Source organism: Odocoileus virginianus, chromosome 5 (assembly GCF_023699985.2).
Source record: "Odocoileus virginianus isolate 20LAN1187 ecotype Illinois chromosome 5, Ovbor_1.2, whole genome shotgun sequence".
Taxonomy (NCBI): Eukaryota; Metazoa; Chordata; class Mammalia; order Artiodactyla; family Cervidae; genus Odocoileus; species Odocoileus virginianus.
The window spans coordinates 82328048-82349529 of NC_069678.1; the positions used below are offsets into that span (position 1 = coordinate 82328048).

The following is a 21482-nucleotide window of genomic DNA, read 5'->3' on the forward strand; positions in this document are numbered from 1 at the left end:
TAAGTCAGGAAGATCCCCTAGAGTAGGAAATGGCAACTGACTCCAGTGTTCTTGCCTGGTAAATTCTGTGGACAGAGGAACCTGGTGGGCTACCGCCTGTGGGGTCACAGAGAGTCAGACATGACTGAGCACTCACTCACTCACACATGTGGTCTGCCAAATAACAGACTCTCAGCAGTGTCTATCGTGACTAAGTCAGTGTGACCAAGAAGCCTGCACTGTTTCATCCTGTCGTATCTGGGTAAAGTGAAGGTGGAGATAATAACAGCAGAGCAGAGACCAGGATGTTGGGTGTGCCCAGGAGCCTTAGCTCTGGAGACACTGGTGTTCAGCCTTCCCATGTCTCAGCCTTCCTTGTTTCCACCCAGACATCAGAGAAGAGAAGGGCCTCATTGGCCCTAAAGGCTTATTCTCTACCCGGGTGATCTTACCCAGTCCTGCAGTTTCCTGCACCACCCCTGTGCTTTCCAAGGACTTTCTTGAACTGAGCTCCTGGCCTGCATGTCCACCTTCCACAGGTACCTCACCTTGGATGTCACATTGAAGGCCGTCTTAGTCCTTCTTGGTTATTCCCCTCAAGGCCAATTTCTCCCTTGGTGGTCTTGTAGGATCTCGGTCCCCCACCATGTGTGAGTTGACATGTATCTCCTTCCAGCCTGGAAGCTCTTTGAAGTCAGTGGCCTAGTGTGGTTGATCTCTAGCCCTGGGCACAGAACTTGGCATGTGGATTTGCTCATAAAGTGTGTGTTACATGAACAAGCCAGCAGAGAGAGAGGGCGGTCTGGGAGGAAGGTGGAAGCACTTTTTCTGTTTTCTGCATGCACAGGGAAGAAGGGAAGGTGTGTGTGCTGGGTGCCAGCATGTACATGCCTTCGTGTGTGAGGGCTGGGTGGCCGTGGTGGTGGTGTCACATGCCCGATGAAGGATTATATTTTAATTTGGAAAGCACTTTAGAAACTTAGAGTGCCTTGCCTAAGTGCTGACTGCTATTAGTGTCTCCTTTTTATTAGGAAAAAGGACATGATTTTTCTCTTTCATCTTCAGGCCTGTCTGACTTCTGAGCGTCAAACTTAGCAAAATGCCTGCCCCTTACTGAGGACTAGTTACATGCCAAGTTCAAAGCTTTGGACTTGAAACACAAAATTCTGCTTTGCAGACTGGTTTCTGACACCCCTGAGGGGATTAGTCCTGACAGCTCAGTATCAGGAAGGGGGTGGGAGAGACAGGGTCATTTGACATAGTTCAGGCTGCAATCCCAAGCCCCTCCCCTCTTCATATAGGCCTGGGTGGGAGGACATAAGAACTTGGACCATTTGTGGGGTATAGGGGAACGACTCCAGTGGTTATCAGAGATCCGCTTATCATGCAGTACTCAGGGCCAAACTTCAGAGAGAGAACTGGGGAGGAATGGCCCCTGGAAGAACTGGATCTGCTCAGCTCAGGGATGACAGAGACATCACAGCTGTTAGACTTGGTGATGTTAAGAGCTGCCAACACAAAGGGCTAGGGCAGAGGGAAGAATTCTGGCACAGGAGGCCATGAGGTTCCTACCTACCCTGCGCCCTACCAGCACCTTTGGGGGGCTTGCTGGTCTGAAGGACAAGTCACAGCCCTCCCCACAGAGAAGATCTGGTGCTGCAGTGGCTTGAGGCCTGGAAAGCCCAGCTGCCTTGTAGTTGGGCCTCTCTGTGTGGCCTCTGCCCCAGGCTCTTGCTTGAGCAGCCACAGGACAGACAGCACCGGGGTCTTAGTCTGGCCTATGTCTGCCAGCCCTGAATGCTGAAGGCTCTGCCCACGGCTCAGGTCCTGGGAGGTGGAAGCTTTGGCCCATCTTGCTAGTGCCCTGCAGTTCCCATCTCCTAATCGGGTCCTAATCTGGGGGAGCTAGGGCGGGGGTGTGGCGGGGGGAGTAGTTGAGCCTTCTGCCTTAACTGAATTTCCATACCTCCTGTTGTTAATTATAGAGATGTAATAATGCGATTAGTGCACGATTAAAAAAAATCCCTGATATGATTACCATGGATTTAATATCACATGATATATCATTATATCGTTATGCAGTGACAGATGTAATTGAAATACACTTATTGGAGCCGGGGGTGGTGTTTCATTCAATCCTCAGCACCCCGGGGAGGAAAGGGCTAGCTCCAAAGAAGCAATGGGAGAGAAAATTGTAATGAAAACAAAGAAAACCCACAGTGTAGCTTTCTCCCTGGGCAGCTGGCTCGGGCTGACCTGCTGCCTTGACTCGGTGGCATGTGGGGCCCCAGACAGGCCAGCCTCTTCTCTGGGGGCTCAGGCAGCAGGGCTTATGCTCCTTACCTGCTTGTCTCCCCGAAGCCTCAGTGACCCCAAGTCCTCTTTGACTCAGCAGAGAAGCAAGGGCTCTGGGAACATGAGGGAGATCGCTCCACCTAAAAATAGACTCAGGACCCAAGGGATCAAACCGAGCCTGCAGCTGTCTTCCAAATAATTGTGGGTCCTGGACCTATAGCGCAGCTCCTGCCTTTGCCGTGGTGGTGGTCCCATGCACTCGAGGCAGCTGTCCTGTTGTTCAGCAGTGAGCAGGAAGGTTAAGTACACAGAGAAGATAATTATCCCACTCAGGTTCTGTTGATGGACAGAGGCAGCAGCAGCTCTGGTGCCCCTGAAGTGTGTCGGTGGCCAGGGAACACTGAACACACAGACCACCAGCTGGGGGTAGGAAGAATGGTTTCGTGTCACCTGATGGGCGTGTCCTTCCTTGTGCTGCTGTAGCTGTGTTGCCCAGGTCTCTGCTGGCCTGAAGAATGTAGTCAAGGCTACCCATAAGGCCAAAGTTCAGGAAAGGAGGAGACAGGAATAGTCTCCCCTTCTTTCCTAACCCAAGCAGCTGAGCCCTCAGTCCCAAGGACGACTGGGGATGGGGCGGAATTGCTCTTCTGCTGGGCGAGATCAACCATGGTTCCTGAAGGAGATGGAATAGGACTGACAGGAGCAGCCTCTCCGGAAACGAGGCCTGGCAGAGTTATACCCAGAGAGACGTCTTTCTTGCCCTCCCCTCAGTGGAGACCGTTCAGAGAGAGCAGATACAGTCCCACCCCTAGAGACTCCCAACATCATGGGGCAACAGATTTATAAACAAATCTAATATTCCGGGTGCTACTCAGAGTCGAGGTGTGTTTAAGAAAGGGAAGAGTCAGGAAGGCTTGGTAAAGAAACATACTTTTTTATATACATACATTAAATTTTTTTTTTCCTTAATTTTTGGCTATGCTGAGTCTTCATTGCTGTGCACGTACTTTCTCTAGTTGCAGCGAGCAGAGGCTACTTTCTAGTTGTGTGTAGGCTTCTCGTTGCAGTGGCTTCTCTTGTGGCTTGCGGGCTTAGTTGCAAGTGGAGTCTTTCCAGAGCAGGGATCGAACCCGTGTCCCGTGCATTGGCAGGTAGATTCTTAACCCCTGGACCACCAGGGGGGTTGAAGGAAGGTACTTTTGAACTGAGTGCTGGAAGAAGAGTATGTGTTTATTAAGGGGAAACTGGGAGAAGGCAGAGGGCACCCTCGGTAGGCTAAGGCGTTGCTCAAGTAGAGTCTTGGGGGGCATAAGGCACAATCCCAGGACTTGAGGAGAGGTAAGTAAGAAGAAGGGAGCAAGGCTGACCCCCTGCATCTCTGGTAGACCAGGTAGATGGTCACAGTTTTCACTGGGATTGAGGAGCCCAGGAGAGGGAACACTTTGGAGAGGAGATGTTGAAATGGATTTTAACCCTATTGAAAATGAAGTTCCTGAGTGGAATCCAGGTGGAAATGCCAAGAGGGCAATAGAAGATATCTGTTTGACACTTAAGTGATGGCAAAGAATAATCGATTTGAAAGTTGGACAGGGTGCAGACTAGGGAGTTGAGGAAATCATGCAGGGAGAGTGGTCGAGCATGGACAGAAACAGAAAGAGAGCATGCAGGAGCCACACATGGCCAGATGAGACTCTACAGGAGACTGTGAGGAAGGGCATCAGAGAAGGGGAAAACTCAGAAGAGTTTGGGTGGAGCAGCTGGAGGCTGGCTGGGTACCTCTTTCTCTCCATCTAGTCCCATGGCTTCTCCACGTGGTCTCTCCTCCTGGACTGATTTGGGCTTCCTCACAGCATGGCTGCCTTGGAGCAGTCTGACCTCTTACAGGCAGCTCAAGGGTCAGGGAAAGTGTTCCAGCAAATGAGGAGGAAGCTGCCTTGGCATTTCTGAAATAGCCTTGAGATCACACAGCGTTACTTCTGTGTTACTCTTTTTGGTTGAGGTTGTAACAGAAGCCCATCCCGTTCCAAAGACTCCCCTCTTGACGGCAGGTTTATCAGAATCATATCAGAAGTAGAGCATATGTGAGATTGAAGATAATGTTACGACCATCGCTGGAAAACACAGTCTGCCATAATCAGTGTTAAGCTGAACCTGGAAAAAGGAGTGATAGCATTCTCAAAGACAGTCTGCATTTTGGGCAATGGCACTAAGAATATTTGGGGGTGGCAGTGGGACTGGGTGCTCTTGAGTGACCTCAGGTATACCTGAGAGAAAGAAAGTACAGGAAGTTGAGGCTCAGAGGTTTAATGACTCATCCAAAGTTATGGTGTGCTTTTTAAAAAATATATATTTATTTATAATTGGGGGATAATTGCTTTATAATGTTGTGTTGGTTTCTGCCATCCCTCAACATGAATCAGCCATAGGTGTACACATGTCCCCTCTCTCTTGAATCTTGAACCTCCCTGCCACCTTCCACCCCATCTCACCCCTCTAGGTTATCCCCAGAGTTATACTGCTAATAACCGGCAGAATTGGGAACCAACTCCTGAACACACTGCCTTTCCATGAGGCCTGGGCTGCTGGGTACGCCATCCTCATGTATATCTGTAGCCTTGGTATTTGGCTCACCAGCTGTCAACATGTTGGCTGGTTAAAGAAAAGGTTAGGTAGTAGTTCTGTCAGACTTCCTCTCCTGCATCCTCCAGAGTATCACTTCCCTGTCTTTGTCTGTTGGGTGTTTATGGGAAATGCAGGTGATTTGATTTGGTTCCTCGTCTTGGGAATTACCCTTTTGCCATAGGCCGCCCCTCAGGGTGACCTTGTAGGGAGGCTGGATGGCTCAGATGTGCCACTGCCAGCTTTCAAGTTCTGGGTTTTTGGCAAGTTGCAGAGCAGTTTGTGCTTCTCTCTGTGGTCTGAGCTGGGTTCCAGCCCCAGCCACTGCCCTGCCCACTCTGTGTCCACCCGACTCTCAGGGCCCTGGTGGGTGGCGAACCAGTGGGCAGAGACACCCTAGCAGCTGTCAATGCCTCTTCTTTCCTCTTTGAAAGATCTGATGCTGCTGCTGATGAGGGCTACTTCATCTATTAAACCCAATACACTTGTCGCAGCTGCTAAGCCCCCGTAAGCCGCCGGGCGCCGTGTTTGTGATGGGACTGACAGTGCATGGAGGAGGCTGATTATACACGATTCCATTTCGCGGGCCCAGCAATGTAATTTCACAGGGCGATCAGCGTTTGCATGTAATAGCAGGCTGTGCTGAGGTGTCAGAATATTAAAGGCGCTAATGGCAAAGCTCCCTGTTACACAGGGGGCCACCCGCCGCGCCTACAGCAGGGCTGCGCGGCAGGCCCGTCGCAGATGGCTGGCCACTAAGCTAATGGGGCAGCAGCCAAGGCGGGCAGAGCCGCGAGAGGGGAGAGCCAGCCGGGAACAGCTCGGCACCTGCTTCCCTGCGCATGGAAATTACAGCAGCCCAGGGGAAGGGAAGTGTGCATGCTTGCCTGGCACAGGGCTAGGGTGGGTGGCTTGGGAGGCCCAGCATCTTTCACCCTGACTCTGCCTGCCCTGGAGAGGACCCCTCAGTCATCCTTCCTCCTGCCCCACCCTCTGGCCAGGAACCCTCAGCTGGGCAGGTGGGCTCTACTAGCTAGGAGAGGTGCAGCTGGAGAAGTGGCACCCAGAGTATTGGGAACTAGCACGGGACAGGGGCTCGGGCACAGGCTCTGGCTTTCAAATTTCTGGCCAGCACTGATCAGGGTCAGAAAGCTTCTGGGTCCCTTACCCCTTACCCCACAGATTGGCAGAAGAGAGAGAGGGAGTGGGGATAGGAAACAGGCATGAGTAAGGGGTCGGGGGTAGATGGTACTCGGGCCCCTTGGCTGATGCCAGCATTGCACGGGGCTGAGAGACAGCACCTCAAGATGTCTCCATGTTGGCCGCCCCAGCCCAGCCCTTGCCTGTTGCCATCCGGCTTGTTTCTGTCATTTTCCTTTGTCCTTGCTGTGTCTTCTTTCTGGTGCCTCCAGGACCTCTCCCTTCAGGAAGCTCTCCTAGTCATCTCCAGCATGGTCCTGTCTGTCCCCGGTGTCCCTGTGGGCAACCCACAGGGTTCAGCGTCCCCAATCCTTCTGGTCCCAGCCTTGACCCCTCAGCCAGAACCTCTGAGACACAGCCCACATCACCTTGCCCTGAGCTGGGCTCCTGGGAAAGCTCTGCTAAGATTCACAGATAGATGTAATCTCTGAGGGAGGGCGCCAGGAGGGGCGTAGGGAATGGAAGCCTGGGCTGAGTCACCCGAGGGAGAATTTGGTGCCTGTGTGGGTGTGTGTATCTGGGGAGGCGTAGGGACTTCAGCAGTGAGTGCTGGTGGGGGTGGGGGGGTGGGGAGGTGGAGCCTGAAGGCACAGGCCCAGAGGGGCAACAGGAGCAAGGTCTGGAACACGCCGCTAGGAGCTCAGGTGGTGGAAGAGCCCTGTGTTCTCTGCTGTCTGCTGGCTGTGCCGAGGGGTGCCTGGGATAGTAGGAGCTGGGGCAGCCGTGGTGCTGTGCCTGCGACTGTGCCTCGGGGGAGTTCCGCGAGGCAGGCGGTCACGTCCGAAGGTTCGGCTCTGCAGAGGCGTGTGGCAGTACCTGGAGGAGGCCTGCCAGGGTTCTCTAGCACGGGGAGAGCCCAGGCTGAAGGAGAGCAGTTTTAATTAACCGTTTTTAATATCATTTTGGACTTTGGCTGGTACGTGAAGGCCCCGCTGGAAGCAGCATTTGTAAAAATTAAATCCCTCTTATTAGGAGCTTGGCAGACCCATGTGCACGCGCCTTCCCTGGCCCCCCGCCCGTGCCCCCTGAGGAAGTGCTGGCTGAGGCCATGTCACGGCAGCAATTGGTTATCACGCCTTATCTGGGAATAGGAAACCGTGTGGCATGACACTGGCGGCCGCAGCAGAGACGCTAATTCATCTCGCCCTGGCTCTGACAAGCTAGACTGCCCTTCCTGAAAGGCATTCGTCAGGCAGGCCCAGGCTGCCACCTTTCCTGGTACCCCTGCTTCCCCCCTGTGGGCCCCGGCTTGCCCTGGACCAGCCAGGCCCTCCTGGGCTCTGCTGCTCCCTCACTTTCCAGTCTGCACAAGATCTTGGGGAGTCATAATTATAATAATAATCTAATCACGGTGACGCGTTGGGGCAGGCGCCTAATGTTATCTGAAGTGGTCTTCCCGCTTAGTGGCGATAAGGCTCAGGATGACGCGCAGATAACGCCAAGCTGCCCTGTCCCCGAGCCGCACGCGGAGCAGAGGGGCCTCCACAGCCCTGCCGCCCGCCCGCCGCTTTAAGCCGGGAAGCGGCAGCACCTGCTAATGCAAGTGTTTAATATTTGATGGGCTGGGATAAAGCAGGATCACCTTCGAATTGAATTGAGTGTCAGCCGAGAATCTATTACTGAAATTCGGGTGTGATTTGACAGCAAAGTAGACGGTGTTATTCTTCACTAGTTACCGCAATCTTCTCCCCGACATCACTTAAATATTTTTTTCTTTGCTTGAGTAAACACACATTATCCTTCTTTTTTCCCCCTTCCTTCCCTTTTTCCTTTTTAGAAGGGGAAAAAAAAAAAAGAAAACCCATCCAGCTCGCCTTCTCCAAGCTGATAGAGTAGATTGTTATTTCTTTATTTGTCCTATTAAATGGAATTTCTGATCGTTTAATCCGGCCTTTGTAAGTGATTTTAAAGTACTTGAAAGGCGGCCCGCCACTGCTCTCTGGCCCACTGCGCTCCATCCGCGGCCCTGACCGCGCTCAGCAGTTCCCCCAGCTGTGCCCCGCCTACCGGCTGCTCTCCCTGCAGCCTGCATCCCAGCTCTGCCCTGGCTCTGAGCCAGCGTCCTCTCCCCTGTCCTTGAGCCTCGAGCTCAGCCCCCGATTTGTGGGTACAGCTGTGGCCTGGGGAAGCATGGGAGGGCAGGCTGGGTAGTGTGGGGGTGGCTGGTACATCTGTGGTCAAGGAAAGTGGCTCTGGAGGGAGCTGAGGTTGAGCTGCAATCTCTCCTGGCCTCTCAGGACCCACAGGGCTGACACTTGATTCCTGCGTCTGGGAAGGAAGGGTGCCAGCCCTCTGCTCAGCCCCTTGGTCCAGTGGTGGACGGGAGCTCTGTGGTGCCTGCCTGCCCATGGCTAACAGTCACTCTAGTTCCACCAGTGGACTCACCATCCAACTTCTGGGAACTTACCCAAACATCATCTGCAATGATCACCGTCTTAACACCCTGTCACCTTCCTGCCACTGGGAGAAGGACAGCCTGGTGCTAGGGACTTCTTGGGAGAAGAGAAGGGTACGTTCGAAGGGTCAGCTAGCAATGCAAGCCCACTGATAGAAGCCTGGGACTTGCTGGCAGGCTGAACAGGAATTAAATCCCTGTTGGGCCACTTAATAGCATTCTAACCCTTGTAAGTCTCTTCTTTCTGGGCCTCAGTTTCCTCATCTGTGACACCTGGTTGTCAGGCCTGTAAGGGATGTGAGAGGAGGTGCTGTCCCTGCTTGATGTGTGCTCCCCCCACTGTGGAGGAGGTGGGTGGTGGCCTGGGGACAGAGGGGGGCAATGGAGTGCTGGGGGCTGAGCAGATCGATGCCCCCAGCACTTCCTTCCCCAACCCCAGGAAAACAATTAAGTACAGATCGATGGGTGGCCGCTTTGAATATGCATAAGTGAGCACTTGACCTTCAACGAGATCTGCTTCCCACCACACACACACACACACACACACACACACACACACAAACACACACTCTTCATGTGTTCCCCTCACAGCTGCTTGAGTCGGCCAGGTGACCTTACCCCTCTTCAGTTGAGGCCCACCTGGCACTCAGCTCCACAGTCTGGCCTACCTCCCGGTCAAAAGCACCTTGACCACAGGCATTTGGCTGGCCCCTTTGTCTCTGGCTTCAGTTTTCCTGTCTTTGGAGTGAAGTCTGGATATATTGATCTCCAAGTCCCTCCCACCACAAGTCTTTGTGACCAGTAATATGTGGGGAGGGGACCCAACAGAGGGCCAGAGCCTCTGGATTGGGGGGTTGCATAATGAAGGGGATGCCCGGTGGGAGGAGGGGTCCTAAGAAGGAGGATCTTAGTAGATGGGAGCTCTGGAGAGGAGCTTGGTGAGGGGCACCCCATGAGGGCTGGGAGCTCTGATGGGGAGACACCCAGGAGAGAGGGGGCTCTGAAGGAGGAAAGGGTTTTCTGGAGGGACCCTGGTGGAAAGGGGACCCAGCAAGCAGGGAGGACTCTCATGAAGTGGCGTGATGAGAGTAAGCCCTTGCTGGGAAGACATGGGGGGCTGGGGGTGTTGGTGAGTGATGGGGTTGGGTCAGGGCCTCTGGTAACCACTCTTGCCTCCTGTCTTCCAGGCTTACAGCTTCGCCATGGGCTGCTGGCCCAAGAATGGACTTCTAGACATGAACAAGGGCCTCAGCCTGCAACACATAGGCCGGCCCCACAGCGGCATTGGTCAGTCCCTCCACATATCCCCCTGGCAGCTTGGTCAGTCCCCTGCCCACACACCCCAGTCCCTGGCACACAGAGGGGTTCTGGGGCTCATTCACTGCTCCAGCAGGGTGCTCTCTGTAGCTGGGGGGAGCGGGGAAGGAGGGGTGGAGTGAGGGGAGAGTGGAACCTGACCACTGGAAAGGATCTCTCAAAACAAATTTCAGGAGGAGGCTGGGGTCTGGGCTTTGGGTGGATCACAGGTGGCCTTGGATTCAGACCAAGGGATCCCCACCCTTGGTTGCATCTCTGGTGGGTGATGTCCTCAGAGGGGTGGGCACATGTCAGCTTACCCACCCCCCGTGGAGCTGGAGAAGGCTGTTTAATATTGTTTCAAGTCTGTGGCCACTAAACTGGGCGATCAATGGGAGTTAAGGAGATGAATTATTTAAACCTCACCAGCTTTTAATTAGTCGGGGTCCTTCTGACCGATGGCTCCGTCCACAGGGTATTGAACTCCCCCGTAGGAGCAGCAGCCTCCATTGAGTGGTGCCTGGGCTGGGAGGGGCCACTTGGGGTACCAGATGGGGGTGTATCCTCAGGGGGATTCCTCCGTGGGAGGGGGCTGGTTCTAGGCACTGGAGGCTCTGCTGGCTTCTTATATATCATTGTGGATGTGTGAGTGTATGAGTGCGTGAATGGCACCTTAAGCTGCATGTTTCTGTTTGTCTGGGAGTTTGTGTGTGTCCCTGTAATGTGTCTTTTTGAGGGATGCGTGTATGTGTGTATGGGTAACAGTGTTCTGTGTATTATCTTCCTGAGGGCACCTGTCTCTGTGGAAGCAACCATCAGCCTGTGTGTATATCCATCAGAAAATGTGCTTGTTCATTTTTATGCATCTTATTTGGTGTGTGTGTCTGTACACATGTACATGCAAATATTTTCAAGCAGGGTACTTGACAGGCATAGACTTTGTTCCAAGCGGGGAGGAGCAGGGGTGTTCCTGGGTGATGTTACGACATTAGCATAGCCTGTGTACCTTTGCGGAGGTATGACGGGGAAGGGGACCGGCAAGATACACTGAAAGGTGTCCAGTCACCTGCTCCAGACTGGCCTCTCATCCTTTCCGCAGACATTGCAGGTGCCTGGTGGGGCTGGGAGCGCTGAGTGGATAGTCCAGTCCTCAGGGAGCTCACATCCTGGGAGGAGACAGAGATTGAACTGGGCAGTTTCCGCCCAGGGTGCTCAGGGTCGTGATAGAAACACCTGGGCTGCCCCAAGGACAGTTTCAAGGGCTGCTGCTTCTTCATTTACATTTCACTACTTGAGGGATGCCCGGTATCATTTTTATTGGCCCTCAAGGTTCTCTTGGTGTCCTGGGGGAAAGAGGGAGTGGCAATCAGGCCTGGGGAATTGGGAGTCCCCCACAACTGCTGTTCCCTCCCATGGGAGCTGTTTTATACAGCCTCGAGGAGACCCCAAACCTATCATGCTGATAGGCCTTCGAAGTCAGCAGGAAGTTTCCTAGAGAAGATGAGACTTGAGTCAGGGGATCCCTGACGAATGAATAGGAGTTTGCTAGGCACACAGTTGGGGGAAGGGTTTTCTACTTTGGGGAGGTTGTCTGTATACCAAAGCGCAAGGGCAGGAGGAAGACTGTTGTGATGAGAGGACAATTTGGGCCTTCTGCAAGTAGTTTCCTGTGACTGGAGTGGGACATTTGGATTAGGGAATGAAATGGCTAGAAGATAAATGGGGAAATAAGCCAGCCTTGAATGCCAGGTCAGAGGGTGTGGCTTTTTGTGAGGTTTTAAGGAGACAGGAAGTCTGTGAGTGAGATTAAGACAGGATCAGAGCTCTGATCCAGAATCAATGAGGCAGTTGGGTGCTGCACACACTAGTTCTAAGTAGGTGCTCAACAAATGCTCTGGTGGATGAACGAATAGCGAGTGAGTGATGCATCAGGGCACGGCTGTTGGGAAAGGGAGGGATCAGAGAACCTGGGCCCCTGGGAAGACGTGTTGGCCCAGAGAAAGAGGAGCTGCCAGAAACTGAGAAGCTGGCAGGACTGGGCTAGTTCACCCCACACAGCCTTGAACAAGGTGCCCAGCTTCTGCGTATCTGTCCTGGGGGTGTTTGTGAGGGGAAGGGGTGACTTGTTCCCACTCCTCCTGGGACTCAGTGATGTTGTTCTTGTCTGTCCACCCATGTTGACTCTAGGTGCGGACCCTTGAAGTATTCCCTCCTTCTTCAGAGAAGAAGGTGTTTCCCTCTGGGTGGGCCCCAGGGGACCACCCAAGGCTCTGGCTGATGACAGCAAAGTCAGGACTTTGGAGCTAGCAGCAGTCCAAGCCCTGTAACCTTAGACCAGAGACAGTGCCACCTGCCTCCCTGGGCTGTTGGGACGGCTGGCGCAGCCTGGGCGCACAGTGGGTGCTCCAGGAGCTGCCTCCTCTGTTGCTCTGCCCAGGGCACGGGGGGCTCCTGGCACTCGATGCTTGTGTTCGTGAATGAAGGGGGCTGCCCTGCCAGCTCCTGGCTGGCTCTGAGGTATGGGTGAGGGTGCTTGGAAGGGAGGGAGGATGCAGGGCATTAATTGGGCTGGGAGAGGCGGGGAGGGGAGGTGCAGATTTTGAGCGGTGAGGTTAATGGCCCTCGCGCCAAAGAGACAGCTTTAATGAGCTTCAGCTGGCGGTGCCCTGAGTTACTGTGCGTGCTAAAAGGGTCGCGCTGTAAGAGTTTGATGTGGACTGTTTCCCAGCCCTGAGGTCAGGGGTCAGCTCCTGTCACTGGCCACTCAGGCTGGTCCTCAGTGACATGGTGCTAATTAACTGTGTGAGGAGCTGCCAGCCCCAAGTGGGGAGTGGTATGTATCTTCCTGGGGGGTGAGGCAGCCTTGGTGACGCTGGGTAAGGGCTCTGCAGGTCCCATAGCTTAGCCCTCTCCAGGGGCTGCTGGCTTCTCCTGCAATGCCTTGGGTTGGGGGCGTGGGGGGAGTGGCAGGGTATTCTGAGCTCCGATGACCCTGGGCCCTGGAGGAATCTTCTAAGTCTCCTTCTAAGGTACGGGTGGCAGGGGAGCGTTGTGGGGCTTACCTGGCGGGGACTCCTGCTGGGCACTGGGGTGGTGGAGGTGCTGGCAGAGTAAGGGGGCAGGTGTGCTGGAGGTTTGGCCGGCTAAGCAGGACAGGGACCTTGTCTGTGGAAGGGAGGGGCCCGCTGGGATAGATGTGCATGGCTGGGCTGTTTGAGGGGGAGCCGTAGGGTGTTTGGGTAGAATGACTTGGCCAGAGCTGTTTCCAGTCAGTGCCATCTGAGAGTCTGTGTAGAAAGAACTAGAAGACTAGCAATGAGAAATCACAGAAGGGGAGGCCACAGGGCAATGGAGGGGGCAGTGGGGAGGGTGGGTGAGGGACGCATGCAGTAAGGTATGCGGGAGGTGGTGGTTAATTCAGGGCCAGCCAGCTGGCCATGGGCATGGGGAAGGAGGTGGTGAACAGCTACCTTACACCTGTGTGTCAGGAGCTGTGGTAGGTGCTAAACCTGCATTGAGCTCTGTCACCAGGATGGGCAGAGGGCTTGGCCCTGGGGACTGAAGTAGGGGGAGCATCAGGGATGGAACACCTACCTGAGAGGGGGCGCTGCGGCTGTCAGTGTGGCCTCATGGTCGGGGAGAGACCCTTCTTCCTGGGGGAGTGGATTCAGCCTTGCGACCCCGGGGAGCCGGGTGGCATGGAGCAGGTTGCAGGTGAGGGGGACCACACTTTTGCAGAACTGCTGACTAGCTGTGTCAGCGGTCTCCGTCAGCGTTCTTGACTTGGGCGGCCTCCACGGGGGGCTGCTGAGTGGGCCTTCTTTCAAAGAATTTCATCAAGTGGTCAGCATAGCACATTCACATTATTTGGGGGCACTTTGTATTAACTCATCTAGGTTTCATACAGTCTGATGAAGGCAGCCATTGTCACCCCCATTTTACAGATTGGGAGGCTGAGGCTCAGCTGAGTGACTCACTTGCAGTCACACAGGCCATCGGACCAAGGAGCCAGGATTCATTGTCAGGTCCATCTGAGCACAAAATCTGCGTTCTTACCACCATGCTGAACTGGGAGCATGTTTTTGGTATTGGGCTCTGTGCTACCAGCAGAGACAGTGAGGAAGAAAACAAGCTTACGTTTGGCATTTCTCTCAGTGTCACGTAAAACCAACAGGTCTTGGCAAAGCTTCGGTAGCAGCTCGTGAGGAAGAAAGGGGAGGGGGCGTGGCCACCCGGGCACAGTCACCCTGGGAGCGAGGGCCCCGCCCCTTGGCTTCCAGCCTCCTCCTAACCCTACACAGTGATTTCCGTTTGCTTTCCATCCAGGAGATCCTGCCCGTCTTCTAGGGACCACCCCTCTGGGGGTCTTGCCTAGCCCTCCCAGTGTGAGCGCACAGAATACATCCCTAGGCCCCAGCTAGAGGTAATGATCAGGCCCTACGTACTTGACCTCCCTAAAGGCAGGGCTTGGGCCTCCTTCCCTCCTTTCTTGTTGGAAATCCACACAGGGAACCTCAGTAAAATCTCCCCTGTTGTTGGGACACGGAGGCCCCGCAGACTGCCGGTCTCACAGGTGGGGCGAACAATCGAAACCTTCTCTGGTTCCCAGATGGGTGGTCCTGCCCTGGCTGCTTAGCTCCTCTGCTCAGGGACCAGGGATTCTACAGGCTCCAGGTGAGATGGAATGGCAAGTCACCGGGTGAGCCCTCTCAGGAACTTGCTGCCCAGCACAGTTTGGCAAGAGAGCTGGGCTGGCAGGTGGCTGGGTGGGGCCCGGCCCCGGGGGGCAGTGCCGGCCTGTAGGCTCCCCTGAAGGAGTGGGGTGTCTATCAGAGTCCAGTCAGAGCGCATTAGCTCTGTGACACGGATCTCATTAGCGCCCGTGAGAGATGTCACTGCAGGAGAATCGTCGGTTCGGGGAGATGCTTGAACCAAAAGGAAGAAAGGACAGTGACAGCCTTTTCTCTGCCGCCTGCACTGCCGAGCTCCCCGGGCCGCCCGCCCTCCTCCTCGTGGGGGGGTGGGGGTGTGGGGGTGCTGGCTAATGAGCTCGTCTGCAGTACAGCTCTGCCTTCCCCTCCTTGAAGTTCCCCGGTCCCTCTGAAGACCTCGGGCCCGGGATTAGCACACACCAAACGCCAGCGTACCCCCCACCCTTGCCCAGCAGGGAGTTCCTTCTGATCACCCTGCTCCTGCTACCCTGGGCGAGGGAAAGAAGTGGGGCCGGGACAGAGCCATTGGCAGAGGGGTCACTCCTGGAAGGCTCCAGCCCCTTTGCCTCCCTTTCCAGAGTGACCATGTCCACTTCTCTGCAGTGGGCTCTTCCTTCCCAGAGTTCGTGTCTTCTCCCCCTCCCCCCCATGACATCTCCTACCCATCCCCCTGTGCTGAACTCTCCTCCCAAGGCAGGGGAGAATGTGGGGCCTCTGGCCAAGCGCCCAGCAGGGAGGATGTAGATCTGACCTGGGACTTGCTGGCTGAGCTAAGGGCTTCAGAATCAGCCAGAGCCCAGTCTGGGCTTCTTCGGATGACCTGAGAGTGGTGAAGTGTTGAGGTGAAGCCTCTGCAACCTGATAGACCTGTTCCTGGCCAACCTGGAGAGGCAGAGGGGTGTCTTGCCCCCTCCTCCTGGCTTTGGCCATTCTCAGGGTGAGGAGGCTGGGAAGGGAAAAGTCAGCACAGCTCCCTTATGAGGACAGGGGAGAGATAGCTGGAGTGTGTGTTTCCCCAGCACTACCACCTCTCTTCCCCCTCTCCCCCGACCCTGTCCAGTTCTTTCTAGCGTGTCCCAGAGAAAATGAGAAGCCGGGGATGGTGGCCGACCACGAGAAGGGACAAGTCTGTAGACATCCACAGGGCCTTCACTGGGCTGCCTGCATAGTGCTTGGGGCTGTTCACACCTTCCTCCCTGGGCTGGTGCACTCAGAGCCCAGGAACATCTGAGGAACTGGCCCTTGTCAGATACCAGGCTCTAGTCTTCAAGAGATGGAGAAATGGATGGATGGATGAGTGGAGTGGCAGATAGGGGAAGGAGGTTCTGGTGTCTGTCTGTGTGTGTTGTGTGTGTATGATGCACTGGGAAGTACAATCTTTGTTTCCCTACCTTCCTAGCCCCAGGCCCGGCTTGGCCTCCCCTTGTCTCTCTCTGTATCTCCTGTCAAACCATCGCAGTCGTAAATGACAAAGAAATCAGAAAGACAGATCAATGCCGGCCAAATTAGCACTTGCAGATAGACTGTGCGGGGATGTCAGCGCCCTGACCCCTGGTGATCTTGCAGCCTCCGCTGCTGATATTATGCAAATTGCATCCATCTGGCAGGACCTGCGTGCTGGCTGCTCCTACTCAGAGGAATAATGGGCTGGGGTGGGCGGGAGTGTCGGAGCAAGAGTCGTGAAGTGAGTGTGTGCATGTGTGAGCATGTGCTTGAGTGTGTTCGAGGGTGTGCGGTGCCCACCAAGCACTGGGTAGTGATGGAGTGATTGACAGGGCAGATAAGGGGCTGCATTGGATTCCTTTGGGCTGGGGGATTAGGAGCAGCCACAGATGGGAGATAACCGGACTTCATTTCAGTTTATTTTTCTCCTTATCCCCTCTCCCCACCTTCACTCCCCGAAAAACACAATCTCTGTAGTTTGCGTTTTCATCAATATTTGCAAGTCATTACCACTGGTTTAAGGTGAGAGACAATGTCAAGGCCCGGACCAGTCCAGCCCTTCCCCCAGTCCTCTACAGGCCTGGTACCTTGAGAATGAATACCTAGAGTGACCTAGAGAGCCTTCATTCCCATGGTGTTCATAACCCCCTGCTCCCAAGCCCACGGTACTCAAGGGACGATCTCTATCTCGTGGACCGCCCCTACTAACCTACCTCATCTGACCTCGGTGCCACCTGACAGTCCTTAAGCTGGGCCCCTGCCCCTCCCACCTGACACTGCTGTGTGACATCCCTGCCCCCAAATTGTGGCTCCAGCATCAGAGCTTCTGCCCCTGGTATCAGCTGGGTCCCCTGGGAGCTGCTCTTTTTTTTCTACAGGGCTCTGAACCCTTCCTCACAGCTCTTTCTGTCCCTGACATTTTTGATCCAGTTGGGCAAAGTGAGGCCTGTGGAGAAGGGAAGTTGTTTGTCCTGGTCCGAATCCACCGTCCCCACCTGTATCCTTCCATAAGATTCGCTGGGTGCCAGGTGTCGTAGAGAGGACTTTACATCTGTTACCTCAGTGAATCCTCCAGCCCTGTGAGATCGGGGCTGTCACCTCTACCGTATTTAAGGAAGCTGAGGAAGGCTGTCACACACCCAGGGCAGCAGAGCAAAGAGATGGGAGAGCTGGGGTTCAAACACACCTCTCTGGGGTCAGAGCTCTTCACCCTGCTCCCCTGCCATGCCACCAGCCCCAGACGCTAACCCATCGCCATGCCTGGATCTATTTAAGGGAACCATCCATGCACAGTAGGCAGACAAATTCCTTCAGCTCCTGGCCTCTGAACGCAGACCCTGACCCACAGCAGACCCCCTGCCGGGCTGAACCAGCCCCAAGGGGACAGGATTCAAACACGGCTCACCCTCAGGAGCTATGTGTCTGAGACAGTCGGGCTGTAACAAGGACACACAGAGGACAGAATGCACACAGCGGCTGAGCCGGCCCAGGGACATGTCACAGCACGTGGCCTCCAGGGCCCTGCCACTCAGGCAGAGGTGCTGAGCCGCTCAGGCCAGCCAGCTGTGGCCGAGGGTACAGCTGTCCCAGGAGCCCCTCCGAAACTGGGTCCCCGCTGTACCCTCCCACCAGGCAGGGCTGGGAGCTGGGAGTGCTGGGGACATGTCCGGGGACACGTGTGCAAGGGGAGCTTGTCCTAATGAGGAGAACATGGCTGCTAGTTAGGCGAGGGGCGGGCGGGGAGCCGCAGAGCTGATTGAAGGCAGGGGCAGGGGTCAGACAATTAGGCCCAGATCCGGCCGTTTGATGTGAGTTCTGAGGCCTCAAAGCCTCCCTTCAGCCCGCTCCCTCCACTCCCTCCTCTCCCTCCTCTTTCCTTTCTTCTTCTGCCCAAAGGCAGGAAGGATGGAAACGCTTACTCTCACTGTTACTATTATTAAACTCTGCAGCAAGCCAGCCAGACCCCAGGACTCTTGCCCGCAGGGGGCACCCCAGGACCCCCAGGAGGTTCCTTGGGCCCTGGGGGCGGGGCATGCAAATCTGGCCAGAAGCCAAGGCCAGCTGGAGGACAGAGAGGAGCTGAGCCCCAGGGCAGGGTCATCCTGCTGCCTCTCTTGCTTCTGACTGACTGAATAAGATGGCCCAGTGGGGAATTTGGTCCTGGGGCCCGCTTAGACCATCACCTCCTGCAGCCTCTTGGTTCTTTCCTGTACTGCCCTGGGGGCTTGGGGGTCAGGGCATGGATCATTCATCCTCATAGCCCATCACAGAAATCATCATCTGTAGCCCCACACCTTGCCCCAAAGATGAAGATGCACAGTCACATGGCCCCAGAGTGCTGGCACACTCGTACACCAAAGCAGAACCCCACCCTCGTATCACGGCCACACGCACCAACACAGGGTCCTGTATGCCCACAGGGTCTTGTGCAGAAGCCCTGTCTGTGGCGGCAGGGCCCTGGGAACTAAGCCCCTCCCCTGGGGTGGCTGGGAACAGTCTGACCTTGTGTCTGGGGTGGGTGGGTATCGGGCCCTTCCAGTCCCCTATCCTAGGTAATAAGCCTTGAGAGCTGGTACTGACCAGAGAGCGGGAGGAAGCCAGGCTGGGGGGGCGGGGGGAGAGGGAGGGTGGGAGCAGAGATAAATGTTAGCTCATTTCTTCCGTAATTAGTTACTCCCTCATCCCCGCGTTGTAATTGTGAACAAGCTGTAATGTTTAATTAGTCTGTAAATGAAACCCCAATTTCATAATGGCCTGGCTGACAGGGCTAAGTGAGCAGGGGGTAGGCGGAGGGGAGGTAATAGGGAGGGCCTGTGGTGGGGGGTGGGGGTGCGGGCTCCCGGTCTCACCTCCTCTTCCCAGCCCCAGCCTGGTCTCTGGTTGGGGAGGCTCAGACGGATCCCATCCTTGCCCTCCCGCCTGTAACATCCTCTCCTCAGGCCTTTCTTACCAGCAGGAGAGGGAATTCGGAAGGGCTCCTGACATCCTTCTCCCTCCCTCCCTCCCTTCCCTTCTGTTCTCTGGTTGGCATACCACAGTCACAGCCCAACCCAGATGCCTCTGGTTGGAGAAACGGACAGTGGGGGGGCCAAGGTCCAGTGACCCCAACAAAGATGATGCTTCCTCCCTCGGTCCAACCTTCCCCCTCCTCAAGTCATCCTACTAAGAGACCCTCGCTTGCTGGCACCTGGATCTGAGGATATGGCCCAGGACCTCAAGGAGCCAGTGATTGGCATAGATAGGCTCCGCCCCCTCCAGTGCGGCGGCTGAAGGGAATCAGCCTTCGTGCTAGGCTGACACCCCAGGCCAAACGTGGCTCTCGGTAGGTATCTCCGCAGGCCGCGATGAACCAGAGCTGCCGCAGGGGGGAGCCCCCGGCCCCACCGCTGCCTCATCGGTCTCTGCTGTCTCCCCCACAACATCCTCACCGTCTGCACGCGCCCCCGCCCTGCCTGCTGCAGCCATAAATCTCAATTTACGAGGGCGGCTCTGGTGGGGGAGGGAGGCAGCGCTGCTAATGACGGCTCCTCAGTCGGATTTTTCATGTTGCACAGTCATAAATTTTTAAGAACAGCATGGGCAGCACGTTAGCGAGTTATCGAGGCTGCCTCCATGCTGGCTGCCTAGCTCCAAGAAAACAGAGACTGAGCGGGGTGGAGGAGGCGTTTGGGGCAGGGGTGAGGCTGGGTCAAGCAGGCAGGCTAGCCGGAGCCTTCTCACACCGCGGGTAATGCTGCCCGAGCAGCCCCTAGTTAGGACAGGCTCATGGGGTGGGATCAGGCGTATGGGCACCCAGACCCTGGCGTTGGGAGCTGCTGATGGATGCCACTGCTCCATGACTTGACACTGTGATGTACGGAGAGCCTGGAGACATATGGATTTTCAAAGTGGCTACTTTGAGTAGAATTACAAACCCCCAATCATGTGCACTGTGAGGTCTTTGCCCTGGTAGAGCTACATTTGGTTCATAAACAAGGTCCCTTTAGGGATTGTTCTCAAGATTGGGGGTCCCTGGAGTCACCAAGGGAGATCCCTGGGGGAAATCCTTCCACAGAAGGGGCAGATCTATGGACCTGCCAGGAGCCTGGAGCCATGCTGACCTCATTCTGATTACACCCATCATTTCCGGTTGTGTGGTCCTGGGTATGTCACTCACCTTCCAGGGCGTCTGTTTCTTCCTCTTTAAAGTGGGATTGATGATGGTTCCTACGTATGAGGCTTACCATACTTTTGGTACTGTACCACCCTGAGTCTGAGTTAGCTTGTTTATCTATATGAATCTCTGGGAAACTTTTGAGGGGAGTGTCTGGGGAAAAATTTTTGTGGGAGATGGTGGGCATTCACTTTGGTGCAGTGATTCGTTCAGAAGGTGTTTGCTGGGGTCTTCTGGGTGCCCAGTCTGGTGCTGAGTTTTCAGAGGCGAGGCCACTTCCTTCCTGGGAGGTGATGTGAGCATGGTGGCTGAGGCCGGCCAGTGTCCCCAGCCCTGGCCTATCACAGGCACACCTGAGCTTCTGGGCATTCAGAGGCCCACGCTGGCCTCCTCAGAGTCCTCCAGGCCAAATGCTCACCTGAATGTCCTGATCTGCGCAGTTGAAGGCTTACAGTCTTGACCACTCATGCAGTGCCACAGGCACAAAGGGCCAGCAGTTCAGACACTGCTCATGTCAGCAGCGGTGGTGTGAGTGCGTGCTTGTATCCAGGTGTTCGGGAGGACTCTGTGCTCATCTCCTGGGGCAAATGCTGGTCACTTAGGGAGAGGAGCATACCCAGGCTGGGCCTCGATGTAGGGGCCCCTTCTGAAGCCTCTCTCCTCATGCCCGTGTACTGCGGCACACAGCGCCCTCCCTCACGGTCTGGAACCCGCCATGCCTTCACTCACCTCAGGGCTTTCCCACCTGGCTTTCTTTTCCTTGGGAGCCCCCATTCCCACCCTTGGCCTAATTCAGTCCTGCTCATCCTTCAGAGCACAGCTCAGTTTGCTGTTCACGGAAGAGTCCTTGACTCCTGGCCTTGGTCCAGTCCCCTCCACTGCGCCCGGGGCCTTTGGAGCATCCAGTCATGGTCCTCATTAAGAAGTTGGTAAATGCCTCCTTCCCCCCCTCCCCTGCACTAGATTGAAAGTTCCCTGAGGGCAGGAACTTAAGTCTCTTTTGTTCAGCTTGTGTCCCCAGAGCATAACGTTGCATCTGATTCCTGTGGGTAGATAGTGGATAAAATGTGTTGTTTTGAATTGAGTTAAACTGTGCTGAGAGAGCCCAGGCCCACCCCTGGGTGCCAGGGCAGGGGGAGGGGGCTAGGGAAGTGCCTGGAGCTGAGGTGGTTCCCATTAGTCCTCATGATTAATTCACAGCCACACTGTGATGGAGTGGGCTTGTCCCCAGTCAGCGCCTCCGCTGGGGCCCACCTGTTAGCGACAAACAAACAAAGGGGATAAATAATGCATTGGGAGCTGAGCCAGGCAAGGCGGCGGTATTGAAATTAATAGGGATTAGCTGAGCAGCTTGAGGATGAAATATTTACCAGGTGGGACTGGGCTTAGG

General features: G+C 55.2%; 1 protein-coding gene across 8 annotated transcripts in view; it reads left to right on the plus strand.

Annotated features, from left to right (window-relative positions):
* ERI3 (ERI1 exoribonuclease family member 3) overlaps positions 1–21482 on the plus strand; it is a 128316-nt gene that overhangs the window by 94231 nt on the left and 12603 nt on the right. For 7 of the 8 annotated variants that reach the window (XM_020897473.2, XM_070468276.1, XM_070468279.1 and 4 more), the window contains one exon: positions 9676–9775. The exons of the other annotated variant lie outside the window; for it this stretch is intronic. In XM_020897473.2, coding sequence (XP_020753132.1) covers positions 9676–9775 — 100 coding nt within the window. The remainder of the gene's footprint in view (positions 1–9675; positions 9776–21482) is intronic. 8 annotated transcript variants of the gene reach the window in all.